Genomic DNA, 17,027 nt, shown 5'->3' on the forward strand with positions numbered 1-17,027 from the left:
GTTGATGACTTCGCGGACTCGTTGGCGAGGGCGGACGTTTCGGTCGGGACTTGTGTTGCGGGCGCGTGTACGCCGAACGGGGCTTTCACTGCGTTTCCGCGAAGCCTGGCTATGGTCAGTTCGGCATTTGTAATCGTTACGGTATGACCGGTCGACACCACGGGATGGACGGTCGGTACTCCGTGGTGGGGATCTTGAATTCCTTGTCCTCTTGACGAACTGCCGCAAATGGCCAGCCTGGATGAGCTCTTCGATTTTGTCCTTCAACGCTTGACATCCTTCGGTCGTGTGATCGAAATTTCGATGGTACTGACAACGCTTAGCAGTATCTGCATTCGGTGGTGTTTGATACTCTTTTAGTGTCGGAATTAAATCCGTTTGCAGTGCTTCATCTAGGACTCGTCCCCTCGGAACAGTTAAAGGGGTGTAACTGTTAAACCTGGGGATTCGGCCTCCTCTGTTCCGGTCGGACCTTGGGGTGGTTCAAACGGTCCGTTCGGTCTCGAATTCCCTTTCTTTGCTCGGGATTTGATCTTTGAGGACTCCGGATCCGACGGCTTTGAACCGTTGGTGATAGTCAATGTGTTCCTCAATTTGCATGAATTTGGTTGCCCGAGTTCGAAGATCTTCCATGTCTTGAGGCGGCTTTTTGATGAGACTTTCGGTAAAACGGCTCGGCCGGATGGCCGAAACCAAATGGTGTAACGCGACTTCCTGTTTGAGCCCTCAGATATTCATGCATGCCTTGTTGAATCTATCTAAAAAGGTTCTGAGAGATTCACCTTTCTCTTGTTGTACCGCTAGTAGAGACATGGAGGACATGTGATGCGGTCGGCTGGTGGCATATTGAGTAGAGAATTTTGCGGCTAAGACGTCGAAGTCGTCAATGGAATTCGGAGGTAGCTCTGTAAACCAAGTAAGAGGTTCTCCCTGGAGCGACGTGGGGAATACTTTACACCACACATTGTTATCTGTGGTATACAAAGTCATTTGCGTCTTGTAAACATTTAAATGCTCGTCTGGGTTGTAAGAAATTATGTAAATTAATTTCTATAAAGTGACTCACATGACTTAGAGTTTGGGCTTTGGGCCCAAATATGATTTAGTAATAATAATAGAATAAAGGCCCATTGGTTAATGTGAGAAATATATATATCTGATGATATACCTAATGAAAACCGACATATGATGGACATTGGGTACTAAAGGCTATAGGGTTCTGTCTCTGCAAATAATATTTGTCTCACTGTTAACCATCACGAAAGTGTGAGACAAGAACGGAATTGCAAGAGATAGATTGGGATAAAGGAGATAAAGTAACTGCTCAATTAGGATCACTCATGGATCAAGGTAAGTGCCTATTTCTTCTTCACTTTTATGTTTTGTGTGAGAATCATGATATGATAAGATCTATATGTGAACACATTATTGTATGTGTTCAATTTACGTTCATTCATGTTTTGACTTACATGGGTCGGTCGAGCCGTCATAGAGTTTGATGGCGAGGCCTTTCCACTTGTCAGGAAGTGGTGTGGTGATGATTTCGTCTGTAAAAGGATGACCCCTTTTACTCAACTTTCGTTCGACTATTTCAGTTCTGGAAGCAGGATTGGTGTCGGCCGGTGTAGGTATGTGAAAGGCAGTTCGGTCAGCCATATGGGATTGGCCTTCTCGTTCGGGATTATCAACCTGTCGTTGGAGTTGTGCATTCTGCTCTCTCAATAAGGCGATTTCTTCCTCTTGACGGCGCATATCCTCTTCGTGTTGACGACGTTCTTCAATTCCCTTTTGCCGCAGTTCCTCCATCTGAGTTTGGAGGGTTTGAATCATAGTCATATGTTCTGCCATAGCGTCGTTGTTGTTCCTTGTTGCAACCATTATAGCTTTGAAAATTGAAATCTTGCATCGGCCCCACGGTGGGCGCCAATTGTACCTGAATGGAGAGATGGGGCCCAGGCACGGTCGGTTGATGTAGGATAACCGCTGACGTGTCGATCTTCTTCTCCTTCGGTCGGTCGTTCCTTCTTGGTGTCTCCTTCGGTCGGGCGGGGAAGGGTACCTGCGAAGGCACTCCGACGCTCAAGTAAGTATGAGATTCTAAGTGTGGTTTAATAAGTGAATGAAAACGTACCTTTCTATGGCTTGAGCACAGTATTTATAGGATTGCCTAATGGGCTTTCTATCCCTTGGGCTCAGGGTGGTTATGGATATGTCTTGCCAGTCGTGCTCCGGAATACCCGGGGAACATATCTTCTCTAAACGCATATTCCTTATTCTTCGGAGGTGTATCTTAACCACCTTAGCTTGTCATATAAATGCCCTTACATTTATTATGCATTCGGTCGGTCGGCCACGTGCGTTCATCCGGTGCCTACCGGTACAAGTATCCTTTTGAAATTCACTTCTAATCTAATGAAGGTATTTTTTTACTTATTTTTCTAAAAAATAACTAATATTTTTTTACAGTAGCCTTTTCAAGCTTTCATGTTCACTTGGTCTAAGTTAAAATATTACAGAATAAGAGTAGAGAATGATAAAATTACTAAACTGTAACAACAATTATAAGACATTTTAAAAATGTAATAATAAAATCTACATTTAAGTTATACAAATTATTTAAGTGTGTGGTCTTTAGAGGTAATGTGACATTGTGGACGGGGACTAACTTAAAAAATTGTGGGGTCGGTTAAGTATTCTAACCCGTGCAATTCACAACAATTTTTTTATTATATTTTAATGTTTAAATCAATACACGATGATAATAGTTAATTATTATAGGGTTTTTAGTAGTTTAGACAATAATATTATTTATTTTATGTAAATATTAATTTTATATTTTTTTAACTTATTTAAATTTTATTATTAATAATAGAATCATGATATAAATATAAAATATTAAAATAAAATTATTGTTGCAACACATTTATATGTAGTCTTTTTAAAAAAAAAAATTGCTGGTGGAGACTCACCTGCATAGCCCAATCACCATGCATGAGAGGTTAATAAAACATTTTTTATAAGAAAATTGTATGTATGAAGATGATAAGAAGAAAGAAGAAGTTTTTATTCTCTTATGGTAATCATGTGATTCTATCATTATTTTGCATATAATTGGTACAATATCGTACAATATTGCATACAATAATTATGTATGATTTGATAATTATTTATTTCTTTAATACTCCCACCAATTTGGTAGGTGAATATCATGAACTCAACTTATGTCGTAGCGTCAAAAATTATTCTTTGTCCCTACTATCATCCTCACCAATTATTATTCCATCCATTCCTTGTCGGAGCCAAGATTTATAATTTTTTTTTTCAAAACATTATAATAGTGAGAATAAAAAGAAAAATAGTTGTTAAAGTTACAATCTTCAAGTAATATCTAGAACACAACATGATCATTGATTCTAGTTTATGGTACATATATTGTATATACAAATATTTTAATTTGTAAATAACTCAAATATGTATACCCAAGGTAACAACACAAATCAACACTTGACCATTAAAACAAGATACAATACCAAAACTTGCACATATGAAAATTGTGGTATATCAAATGGAAATATGAAAAATAGAAAATGAAAAAGAGGTTTGATGGGTTTACAAAACCTTCACTTTGAAAATTTAAAACTTTAAAAATTCAAAATTTTGAAATTTAAAAATTTAAATTTTTTGAAAATTTAAAATTTCGAATTTTTGAAGTGTTTTGGAAAGGGTTTAGGGTTTGAAAATTTGAAAATTTAAAAATTTAAAAATTTTGAAAATTTTAAAGTGTTTCAAAAAAGCTTTAGGGTATGAAAATTTAAGATTTAAAAATTTAAATTTTGAAAATTTAAACTTTTTGAAAAAATAGGAAATGACGCAATGCCCATAATAATGAAACAAAATCAAATATTGATATAAGGATAAAATAAATTAAAATTGAAGGAAGTTAAAGAGGAAAATATTTGAAAATTTTGAAATTTGAAAATTTAAAAATTTAAAAAATTTAAAATTTTGAAAATTTAAAATTTTGAAATTGGGTTTGAAATTTTGAAAATTTTAACATTTTAAAATTTTGAAAATTTAAAAATATGAAAATTTTGAAGTGTTTCGAAAAAGTTTTAGGGTTTGAGAATTTTAAAATTTTAAATTTTAAAAATTAAAAATTTAAAAAATATAAAATTAAAAAGTTTAAATTTTTTAAATAAATAAAAAATGATGCAATACCATAATTATGAAATAAAATCAAATATTATAAGTTGTTTTGGTTATTTTTTTTTAGTTAATAAAGTAGTTATTAGTTTTTTTAGATTTTAATAAAATATTTATAAAAAATAATTGATAGAGTAGTTCCATAACAATTTTTTTGAATTCAAATAAATTAATTGATAGAGTAGTTTCAGATCAATTTTTTTGAATTTAAATAAAATAATTAAAAAAACAGTTAATAAATAATTATTAAACATTTTTTAAAATTTAAATAAAATAATTAAGAATAGTTGATAGAGGAGATGAGAGATAAAACAGTTTTTTTGAATCGGGATTTATTTTATAACTTTTTTTTATACAATTACTTTTTTATTTTTTATTTATATTAATAGTATTTCATTTTATTATGATAAATTTTAAATTTTAAACCTTAAATTCTGAATTTTAAATTTATATTTTAAATTTTAAATTTTAAATTTTAGTATAGATGAAAAATCATAGCGTAAATAAAAATAAATAAAATATATTTCTTTCAAGAGAAAGTGAGAAAATGGAAAGGGAGAAACGAAAACTAAAATTTTGTATTCAACTCAGAAGAATAACAATGGATTTTTTTTACTATTCAGTATATCCCTCCCTCGAAACTTCCTAATTCCCCTTTTTATTCCTAATCCCTCCTTTCTCATATACTAACCCCTTTCACTTCCACCGACGCAGTTTTATCGGGTACGTTTTTCTCTTTCAATTTTTTATTCAATGAACAAAACCCTAAGATTCTTATTTGTTTATTTTTCTTTAATAGTTTTATTTGTTTGTGTTTTGTGCGAGCACAATAATTACAATATTATCATCATACAATGCCAAAGACATGCATAAATGAATAAGAAATAAAAGTAAAATCAGACATTGCATTTTCATCTTCTACTTTATAATTGAAAAACAACACTTACGGAATAGAAAGTTTGATGGGATAAAAGTGAAGATGAATGGGAGAGAAAAATGCAATTGTATAATGCTCCTGAACAAACCTTACTTTGTAATGTTAGTATCTCTTTGAGATATAAAATTTCAACTGCTCACAAAATGACAAATAAAATACGATATAAAGGTAAAGATAAAATTAAAATTAAAATAAAATAAGATGGTAGTTAAAAGGGAATCTCCTTTATATATATATATATATATATATATATATATATATATATATATATAGGTATATATAGGTATAGATTAACTCTTGTAGATGATTAAAATAAAATATAACATTTTTTAGTACATTAAATTCAAAAAGTTTAAAATAAAATAAAGATCACACTGGAATAATGAGTGAGTGAAATATGATTTTCTTTTTGCAAGAAAAAATAATTTTTTTATTTATGCAGGTCAGCGGGTCAACTCAAACCCTGCTGTTGACCTGCGCGGGCTGTGGATCATGCGGGACAGACTTAAATGGATCAACAGATTAAATAGTGAGCACTTTTTGGTATCAGATTGCCCGAATGGCCTGTCCCACATTTCCATTCCTAACTCAAGAAAGAAAGTGTTTTGAATTGTATTATTTTTACTTTTTTATTGTATAATTTGAGATTAATTTTTTTTATAAAAAAAAACATTTTGTTTATACAATTTGGAAATACACTCCTAAACTTACATAATTATGTAATCAGAAAGTTTTTATTAGATAAAAATTAATTTTTTAATTTTACAATATGAAAGTCAATAAAACTTTCGAATTATACAATTTTAAAGAAAAAAAAATTTTGATTACCTTATCTAAAAGTTAAAAATAAATTCTAAATTATACACTCTAAAAGATATTTTTTATATTAAAAATAACTTCTAAAATTACATAGTTCGAAAATCAGTGATAAAGTGGGATTCGTATTTAAAAGGTGCAGAAGAAAAATATGGGCTGCAAAGATGAAATCTTCTTTGACATTTTGCCCATTTTATCTGGTCCCATTAACCTTTCCTCAAAAGCCTTTGTTCACTATTTGTACTATCACCAGTGCTGTTGTTTTCGCATCAACTACATTAAGAAACAACTGTTTGTTTTTCAGTTCTGGTGTGATAGTTACAGTAAGGCTGTTTCTTCCTGCACCTCCATATATTATTCTCCCACCTCCATACATTTTCATATTTCCAAAAATACCCATATGTAATATTTCGGATTACGTAATCCGGAAGTTTTTTTTTAAAATTCATAATTAACTTCCGGATTACATAATCCGAAAGTATTTTTTCAGATGCATGATGCGTTTCCGAATTATATAATCTGGAAGTCTTTTTTAGCTTCCGGATTACATAATCCGGAAGTCTTTTTTAGCTTCCAGATTACATAATCCGGAAGTCTCTTTTAAATGCATGTATGGATTACATAATCCGGAAGCTATTTTATGGGGGTGGCACAAGAAGGTTAAAAAGATATTTTCATGTTGTGTATGGAGGTGCCAGAAGAACCTATGGAGGTGCAGGAAGAAACAGTCTTACAGTAATAATGAAAGTTCCTACAATCAACCCATCAAAAATTTGACAGGACTTGTCTGATACTTAGTAAAACTCAGTAAGCTATCTTTCATACTAATATTCGGTTAGATAACAATTAATGTAAAGAACGAGTATTAGTGTATTAAAATTAAACTCTATTCTTAAATCTTGAAGAGACAATTGATTATTGTATTATTTTTTTGTATTTGTTGGATTATTTTTTTTAATTTTATAGTTCAAATTAAAAAAAAATACAAAATATTTTTAATTGATGTCCAATTGTTGTTACATGAAAACACAAAATTGAGTTAACCTAAAAATAGTCAAGTGAACTTGGTTCACTGAGATTGACCAAAAATTTTGAAGCTCTGATTAGACCCCTAGAGGTTGGTGGATTTGCTTACTAAGCATATTTTGTCCTCTCAAATTGTCTCATTATAATTTGTCATATGCATTTTCTATGAAGTTTTATTTTCAAGATAGAGAAATAAATTTGTGTTCTTTTGACTTGATGTTATGGCACATCAACATGTTCTAATGAAGATTTTTTTTATAAGTCTCATGTTTGAAACTTTTAACCTTAAGTAAGTCTTGAATTGAAAATGCCGTAAATCATCTGTTTGTCCAATACAGAACCAAAAATTTAGAGGCCACGCAAAAAGAAATGGTGATATAGATGTCCACAATTTTGGACAAAAAAAAGGGTACAAAATATAGATGTACACACACAATGGCATGCTAATAATAAATAAATAATATGTACAAATAGAATCTCCAATTCTTGCTCCTGAGTTAAGCGAGCCCTATAGTTTTTTTTCGCCTGTCATGTAATATGAGGGGAAGGCATGGTTAGCTTCTTCAGCTGGAAGTTGATCCTCCACCTTGCTACAAGGGACAAATCATCAGAGTAATTAGATAACACATTGAGCATAATTATCCGATACGATATTGCCTAGTCAATAACTTGGTTCTCTGGTGTGCCATGTCACGCGTTAGATCCAAAGCCGTGCTGAAAAATTGATACAAGTTACAATCAAGCAAACTCTGAATGCTACAACACGAGCCAATGGACGATTTCTGCAGTCATGGACCCTAGATGAACCCCAGCAACTTCCACACTGAACATTGAAAATGTTACATGCAATGAAGGACAGAACTGTCATCAAAGAGAAAAATCAAATAGGCCAGTGAGATAAATTCAACCTATACTACAATGATTTGCACAAATGGATTCAATGTTCTTTGAGTTGTGAATGGAACTCTTATAAGGATAGACCAGTATGAAAACAGCTTTTTTTATGCATAAATTCAGGTGCCATATTAGAAAATTCGTGGCAAAATGAGATAGTACGCATTTACCTCCATAATGCTTCATAGTTGAAGATGGCATGGTTTAACCCTTCCGGCCAAGAATATGAGGAAATGAAGAACCAGAGGTCTGTGAAAGTGGCCTTTGGACAAATGAATGGTTTAAAAGTTGAGCAGCGGTGGGACGATCATTTGGATTAACTTGAAGGCACTTCAGGATAAAATCGGTTGCATCTCTCGAAAGGGAGTCAGGAATAGATGGTGGAATACCTTTTCCAATTTTAAATAATGCCTGCATCTGTTGTTTTAAGAGATTAATTAAAAACCCAGCAATAATGCAATTTGAGATATATTAATAATGACCCAAACCAACATATTACCTAACATAAAACGCCAGACACCAAACATAGACAAAATTCATAAATTAATGGAAAAGATACACAATTATCCATTAAAAACTATTTTTCTTGCCCAGTTCTCCTTTTATTAAACATTAAATAGTAAAATAATATATTATAAATCACATCATTAGGTCCCTTTTGGGTGTTCTTTTACTACTTAAGTGTATATGTATCAGTACTTTATTTACAAAATAAAGGGTAGGAACCTTGATACTTTGGATCAAAAGTGGTAGCCTGAATAGTTTAATAATTACCAAACAGAAAAGTCAAAACAATGTGAAGGCGAACACATGAAACAGAAAACAAAAATATTTGTAAATTGTGAGAAATGAAGAACCCTCCCTTGAGACAGAAAAAGCAAAATAATGTGTGACATGATCATCCTTAGTGTGAGCTATCAATAGTAACGGGAGTTAAATAGCAATAATATGACAGGTACCCATTCCAAATCACAGTACGGAAGTTGGCCTGTTAACATCTCCAGTACAGTGCATCCCAGACTCCACATATCAGCTGGAAGCCCATAACCCTTGTTCTTTCCTTTCACAACCTGCATATTTCAGATTAAGAAATAGACAGCTACGTTATCAGTAAATCGAAAGACAAAACACCCAAAATGAGAAAATTTAAGAAAGTATTAAGGTTTCAAAAAGAAAAGGGATGCTTCTTTCTATATATAAGAAGGCAATGAATTCTTGAAACAAGACATGTATAATCACTACCACTATCAAAAATTACATCCAGGTTTATTACATTGAACAAACCATATGTAAAAAAATGGGACAAAGCAAAAGAAAAACGTAAAAATTCAACTTTTCATATTCTCTAATAATCTCATTGACAAAATGTGACATGATCTAATGTTGCTATGGAATTTATTTTGATAGAGTTCAAATAATTCCTTGGATTCAGGGTTTTAGACCAGTGGCACACTGAATGCGAACAATTTTAACTGTGACTATAATTTCATTTAATAAGTGTACAGTTCACAGCTAAACGAGAGTCAGCGGAGACTAATGTAAGAGTCATGCATCTAGCTATTAACATAACCAGTTACTCCTAAGGAAATGAATTTGAAGTTTGTAGCCATGTACACGCTCTATTAATAGATTTGGCAGAAGATCCATTATAAAGTATTTCTGGTATGAAGTAAAGATTGAAGGCAAACCTCAGGGGCCATCCAGAATGCTGTACCCTTCATTGATTTAACGTCATTCAATTTGGTTGCCTGAAAAACAATTCATAAAGTGAAGTCAGAAAAATTGAAATGATAAGAAACTTAACATTATTCAGACATCAATAACTGATATCAAAATATTCTAGACATAAAAGAAACCCAGGAAACATAAATGGAAGAGAATGAATACCTTGGCCAATCCAAAATCTGCAAGCTTGACAGATCCACTTGCATCCACCAATATATTTGCACATTTGATATCCCTTAAATCGAGGAAATATAATTTAGAAAATATTTACAATGATCGTTTCATCGCAATACATAACTGGTACAGGAATGCAGAAAATAGGATGTCAAATGAATCCCAAGCTATAACCCAAAGACAAAATCTGCTCATTAAAATTCCAAAACCGAAATTTCCCACATGCATGTAACCATTCAACCTGATCTTAGTCTGATACTGAAGAACTTGATTTTCCATTTTAATCATTTGAATTTGAAGCTCGAAATAACTAACAACTGGAAGAAACTAATCGGCCATCCACAAATATAGGACTATTAGCATCAAAAGGTAGTAGCTTGGGTGGGGTACGAACACTCCTCAAATCTCTTCTTTGGACAAATAAGTAAAACGCATTTCAAACAATGAAATAGAGCAAAATTTGACCAAAAAGTAAAAACAATGCCGGCAAATAACAAGAAGAAAATAAGACAGGACGTAAAAGTGAAAGTTCCTTTGAAGAAAGGAAAGCAAGAACCATAGAACTCTTGCCAGCATCCTTCTAGAGAAATGAACCATACCATATGATTCAAAACAATGATTACCATGGAAAAGTATAAGTCATATATACCTAAAAAGGAAAGTGAAACAGGATTATAAAAAAATCTGGAGTCACCTGTGAACCACATTTCGATCATGAAGATACTTCATACCATGCAGAATCTGTCTTGTATAGGCAGATACTTGGGAATCTCGAAGAGTATACTTTTGATAGAGGCTTCTAAGGGAACCTTTGGTTACAAGCTCAAGAAAGATATACAGCTTTGATTCATCCTGCACAAACATTGAGCAAAGTGTAACATACAAATCTTTTTGAATTATGTCTGCACTTTTTACGTTATTAGTAATTGCAGTGTTGTGAATCCTTTATCACAGACATTAAACTACATTTCATGGCTTATCATGACATCATGCCCAAACTCTTAACTAAACATTCCGCTTATATTGGAAATATTGTAAGAAGTTTGACTCTTTGAAATGCGATGGGACCAGTTTTCATTGACAAAATCTGTAATAATGGCAACTTCCAAACAGATTTAATATTAACAGTAAACAAGAAGATATGAAATTGAACATAAAAGAAGAAAACGAGACAAGACAGCATACACTCAACCATAAACAACAAGAAAATGTCAAATGAACGTAAAAAAGAAAAGGAAATCAGAAGAAGAAAGTACCATTTCTGTGCCATAGTATTGAACAATATTGTCATGCTCAAATTGACTCAAAAGTGCTATTTCCTGAGACAGAAGAAAAAGACAAATCTGAGAAAATAAACATAGTGGGAAAAGCATGAAGAACAGTAACATCTCAAATTATCTAATGGGATATTGCACAATATAGTATAATTTGATAAAACTTCTTTTTTATTTTTCATTGAAGTATTTCATCATTGGAAAAGTATGTAAAAAATAATTTATAAAGCAAAAAACTGTGAGCCCGTCACCTGCTCCAGTTGATATACACTTTGCTTCCCCTGAGTCCCCTGATCAAGCAATGAAACTTCTTTTACAGCAAAAAAGAAGCCGTCACTACAGTGATTCAGAAAGTATACATAACATGTTAGTAGATATCCCTTGCATAACATAAAATAAATTTTTAAATCATTGTAAAGCTTGGCTTCCAAGTTTATACAGAAAAATAAAATAAAATAAAAAAGAAGCAGCAATTTGATAGGAATATGCTAAATTAGAAATTATCTTTTGAGATGTTTTTAGATTTGACAAAAATCTGGCATTAAACAGCAATTCAAATATCCTTGCCCCTGCAAAATCTAGCTCACTTACCTCATTAATTTTTATTTTTTTCACAGCTCTTATTAATAAGTGGACTTTAAGCCTAACTCAACCTCATAAAACCGGCTCATAAGGTTGAGGTTTGCACCCACTTATATACAATAAAAGGCTCTAATCTCTAGTCGATGTGGGATCTCCAACAGTTCTCTTTAACTAAGATTTTAAATATGTTTAAATTGTTTATTGAACTAGAAGCCATCTGTATCACAGCATCAATTTCACATAGTGTCGAAATGAACAGGCTAAGAAGCTCAAAGTCATTTCCTAATCGGGATGAACAACAGAAAGCTTGCAGAATTTAATTTCAGAAATTCTCATTATCACTTATCAGGAAAAGGCTAACAACAAAGTATATTAAGAAAACCCACTTGCGGGGCACCTACACAGCAAGGAACTATTAAATGTTTAAAAAGCACAGTTTTGTTAAGTATGTCTTTCAGGTAATGGTTAAGACATCAAATGTAGAATTTGCCTAATTCAAGGTCTATGGTTAACAAAACCACTAATGATTAGTTTGGATTAGAGAATAGATTTGAGATGATTTGAAGAAAAAGTGTGAAGAAAGTGAAGTTGTTTGGATTAAGGTAAATAAAAAAAAAAAGAAATTTTTTTTTATAAAAGTTTGTGAGTGATTTGATAGATATAATAAATTTAAAAAAAAATGAAATGATTTAATATAAAAGAATTTAGAAATATAAATTAGAATTAAACTAAATTTAAATTAAAAATTAATATTAAATATTAATAAAAATACATGTTAGTAATTAAAAATAAATTAATTTTTATTTATTATTTTCATTATTTATTTTATTATAATATAAAAATAAATATTAATAATTAATAAGAAATTATAAATGGTAAATATATATTAATATATTAAAATATAATTTTTATAAAAAATAATATATGATTAAACTTTCTTTTCGCAAATCTCTTCACCCCAATAATGTTTTTAACGGATAAACAAACATTGTTTTTTTGCGCTTTTAAATATTATGCTTTCAGTTTTTCCAACTTTCCTTCCACGCCTTGATCCAAACAGGCTATAGAAGAATTTAGGAAATTTAGTAAACATGGCAGACACATTGGATGAGATGGGGAAAAAAATATTTTAGCTCGTCTTCTAAATAAAGAGAAGCAATTGAATTTGGAGAGATGCCCTTGTGCTCCTATTCTGTTCAAAGAGGAGAAGAAATTAAATATTTGATAATATTATCAGATATACTGCAAAATATTTTCCACCTCCCCATCCAAAAAGAAAGTTTCGCTCCAGGACACAAACTGGCAATTTCTGCATCAGTTAGTTCAATGTACATCAACCTGCCAGATTCAATGAGCTGGTCCGAAACTTAATAGACACAAGTGTTTATCAATAAAAATAATTTGTGTAATAATCATTACTCGTGTATGTTATCATTGGAACACCATAAAAAAGTATCAGTATCCATAGAACAGCTAAGTTTTGCTCTTTCTAATTCAACTCAAGATAACCATTACCTACTCTTTATTTTTCAAACATTTGAGAAAGTAATGTGAGGAATGTAGAAGCAAGTATATTACTTTCATCCGCTTTTAATTTGACAGAAAATATTCAGCCAATAGGTCAACAGCACAGTCTTACCTATTTTATTTTCGCATTCAAACCCACACAGCAACATTCTAGAACTAACTTTCCATCCCAATCATAAACTACAAAATGACCAAAGCATTAACCCCGTCCCGAATCCTATCCACCTCTCATTCAAAAATTTAAATTGGAATTCTCCAAAATTGTATCTAACGTAATAGAATTTTAATAGTTTTAAAAACCTTTTCTACCAACCGCCACTAAAGGAAAACATCACAACAAAGATTCACAGCCAGAATAGGAAAGGGAGGGAGGGGGAAGCAACAACACCCCACGTGCTAAAGTAGACCAATTTTTCTAATGCCCGATAGAATATAATGGCTGAAGGAGAGAAAAAGAAATTAATTGTATATCCATGTGGATTGTTGAATATATTCATATATATATATAATGCAAGTATGTAATTGTGCATAAACTCCCAAGTCCAAATCCCATATAATAATAATAGTATTTTAAATTTATGAATAATAAAAAAAGGAAGAGAATAGATGATGAATCGGAAGGGAGAATGAAAAGTGAAGGGTGAACAGAATGCACTTACTAAGAAATTCCTTCATAAACGGTGCCAAACGAGCCACCCCCAAGAAACTCACCCTTCTGCCAGCTTCCGGCGGTAATTATTCGCTTGATTCTTCCTTGCGGAGAAATATTGTTGGAGGTATGATCCGTGGTACTACTAGAAGAATCATCTTCGTTCGACGTGGAAAACGAACACGATTCCGAAAGCCCAGCCACGATCTCCGCAATCCTCGCTGCATTATCCGCATTCTCTTCCTCTTTCCTCTTTGGGCTCACTCTACCCACTTCCCCTTCTTCCTTCTCCGCTACCTTCCTCTCTACTTCCCCAAGCGGAGCAACATTCTCTACTTCCCTCACATGCTCGGAGAGATTCAACGGTAACCCTTCACCCATCGGAGCCAAATCCCTCAAAAGGTCCCACGTGGAACACGAGCCATCATCCACCATTTTAACCCTAATCCCCGGCGGCGGATTCAGCATCGGCGGACGAACCCCCTTAATACCAGTGCTCGACTCATCTGCCTCCAAAACCCTAACCCCATCTTCGAATTTTTCACTCAATTCACCATCCTCTGGTGGTTTTACTATTCTCTCCTTGTTTACCTTCGGCACTTCTTCTTCCTCATCCTCTTCCTCTTCCTCTTCCTCGAGAATATCGAGGTTCTCGAGCTGCAGTCTCGGGAGAATATCCGAAGAGGAACGAAACTTCATGGCTTCCCAGGCCGCAGCGGGAATAGCGAAGTCTTCCGGGCCGGAGAGGCCCAAACTCCTGCAAATTCGATCGAACTCGCCCTCGACTCCCTCGATTCGGAAGCTGGTGCGGTCGTAGAACTCCATGGAGCGCGTGTAGAGTGTTTCGTCGGAGGTAGACGATCCAGCGTCGTATTCGGAGTACCTGAGGGCGTTGCGGCGCTCGAGCTTGGGCTTCCTCCGCGGGTTCTTGCGATCCATGGCCTTGGTGCGGTTGCGGTGCTCAAAAATCCGAGATAGGTGATGCATCTGAATCCATCTAAAACGACGTCGCGAATGGCTTGATGAATTCGTTGAAGCAGGTGTGAAAGTGAAGGGTGAAATTGAAGAGGGAGATTCGTAGTTTTTTATGGATCGGTGTGAGGTTAGAAATGAAAAGCATGAGATGATGGAGAAAGTAAACGGAGCTGACCAGAGAGGAGTGGGGAATTGATCAAGAAGGAAGAGAAAGAGAAAGTGAAGAAAGACTGCACCCACAAGACCAGTAAACGTCGTTGAACTGGAAACAAAACGCGGTGCCACATCAACCACCCTGCCATGACATGGAAATTAAGTTTCCACTTTAATCTTCTAATTCTATTTTTCATTCTTTAACTTCCTTTTCGGCCCATAACATTTTATTTTCAAATATTATTACCACAACGACTCGGTAGATATAACTAATTTTTTTATTAAAAATATTACCACCACTATTTTCTGAAGATTTCAACACCCTTTTTTATTAAAATCTTACTATTATTTTTTTTTATGTTATTTTTCTCATTTGTCAAAATAACGATTTTCACTTCTGAATTACATTAGTTAAATCTTGTGGCAGAAGTTTTCGTTTTCTCTCTTTTCCACGCTTATGTTTGGTTTTATCGTTTCACCGTAGAAAAAATTAACTTGCCAAGATAATACCTGTTTCTATCCAGTATACCGTAAAAGCATTTATCATAATTGTTTTTTTGTCTTATTTTCAGTTGATAATTGATGTTTTGAGTGACAAATTTGATGTTGTATCATTTTTACTTGGGGAATGATGTTTTAAGTATCGATTTTAAATTATTTTTTATTGATAATTGTTTTAACATAAGTAATCAATTTTGAACTATTTTTTTTCAAAATTGATGATTTTCTAAATATAATTGATGTTTGACTTTTTTTTTCAACAAAAATATTTTTGAATTAAATAATTATAACCCACAAATAAATCAAATCAAATCAGTTTTTCAACAATTTTAAAATATAAGATCAAATTTATAAATTTACATTTTTATTAATTAAAAATAATACAATTTTAATCACACTCATTACATTATTTTAAAAAAAATTCTAATTTTTTATTATATTTATTTTAATTCAAACAATCTCATTTTCTTCTAATCTCCCTTTCAAATATTTTAAATCACTCCATAAAACAAAAGATAAGTGTTACTACTCTCACTTTACATATCCCCTCTCGACCATTTTACCCTTTACTAAAACAATCGAAAAATAAGCCATAGAAGAAAAAGGTATTTTAAATGAAATAGTGAACTAGAAGAAGGGTTTGATTTTTTCCAACTACCTCCACCAATAGCCAATGTCCAAGTAATAGAACTGCTTATTGTTTCTCTCTTTTATATTTTGTTAAGCGAGTATATTAAAATGAGTCAAAATATATTTTTTAAAATTTTTGTCACATTTTTTTATAAATATATGTTATTGATAGAGAGATGACATCATTTATGAGAACAATAAAGATTTTTTTTAAAAAGCAAACAGTAAAACGTTTTTATTTGACAACTATTTGTAATAATATAATAAATTAAAAAGATATATAATTAAAATATTAATTTATTTAGTTGTTTAATGAATGTTTTAATTTTTACTGTGTCAATGTAATAAGTTTTGAATTTTTTAAATAATATTTTCAAAATATCTTTATCGAGGTTAACTTATTTCAATGAACTTTTACGTCTAAACAGTTAATCTAGCCAATATTTTTGGCGTGAATATTTAGGTTCTTTTTTCATTGGGGTTATTTTTTATTTTTTTACCAAAATGGGATCTTGTTTCAAAAAAATTATAAAAATGGGATAATTCGTGTCAACTTGACACGACTTTATATGTGGAAGTTGTGCCAAATTGACACGTCAACCTGAAGTCGTGTTTTGTCCACATCATATTTTTTTAAATCTTTTTTAAAATAAATATATATTATAATTATTTAATTATAATTAGAATTATAAGTTATGTAATATTTGAAATTAAATTGATAAATAAATTTTTTACGAAGGAATAAATACATAGGTAAAGAAAATTAAAAAATTAATAATCAAACTTGGAATTGAATTTTATTATTGAACTTGTTTGTGCAGACCATTGCTTTTATTGTGACATTCAGTTCTATAATGTTAACATCTTTTTAGCTTATTTGGAATTAAGTCATCCACAAAAATAATTATCTATTTATTTTTCAAATACAATAACACTTCTCAAATAAATATATTACATTACC

At 32.1% G+C, this 17,027-nt stretch overlaps 1 protein-coding gene across 2 annotated transcripts; it reads right to left on the minus strand.

The window, feature by feature from the left end:
* Window positions 1-7,329: 7,329 nt before the first annotated feature.
* On the minus strand, window positions 7,330-15,137 carry LOC137820390 (mitogen-activated protein kinase kinase kinase 1). Of its 2 annotated transcripts, none has more exons than XM_068624462.2 (9): window positions 13,818-15,137; window positions 11,301-11,385; window positions 11,032-11,094; window positions 10,470-10,627; window positions 9,764-9,836; window positions 9,565-9,624; window positions 8,836-8,946; window positions 8,047-8,293; window positions 7,330-7,805 (listed from the first exon to the last, which is right to left on the minus strand). In XM_068624462.2, exons 1-8 carry the CDS (start codon window positions 14,792-14,794, stop codon window positions 8,081-8,083), a joined length of 1,740 nt encoding a protein of 579 aa, XP_068480563.1. In that variant the 5' UTR covers window positions 14,795-15,137; the 3' UTR covers window positions 7,330-7,805; window positions 8,047-8,080. The 2 variants fall into 2 exon arrangements, with proteins under 2 accessions (XP_068480563.1, XP_068480562.1); XM_068624461.2 differs by having other exon boundaries at window positions 7,330-7,843.
* Between the last annotated feature and the right edge of the window lie 1,890 nt (window positions 15,138-17,027).

The sequence above is a fragment of the Phaseolus vulgaris genome, chromosome 9 (assembly GCF_051622355.1).
Source record: "Phaseolus vulgaris cultivar YP4 chromosome 9, ASM5162235v1, whole genome shotgun sequence".
Lineage (NCBI taxonomy): Eukaryota > Viridiplantae > Streptophyta > Magnoliopsida > Fabales > Fabaceae > Phaseolus > Phaseolus vulgaris.

Coding starts and splice junctions, on each gene's coding strand:
- LOC137820390 (XM_068624462.2), bottom strand. CDS start 14,794: ATGCATCACCTATCTCGGATTTTTGAGCACCGCAACCGCACCAAGGCC. Junction 9,625..9,763: donor CAGATTTTGGATTGGCCAAG/GTATTCATTCTC, acceptor ATTGTTTTTCAG/GCAACCAAATTGAATGACGT. Junction 8,294..8,835: donor CGTACTGTGATTTGGAATGG/GTACCTGTCATA, acceptor TTAAAACAACAG/ATGCAGGCATTATTTAAAAT.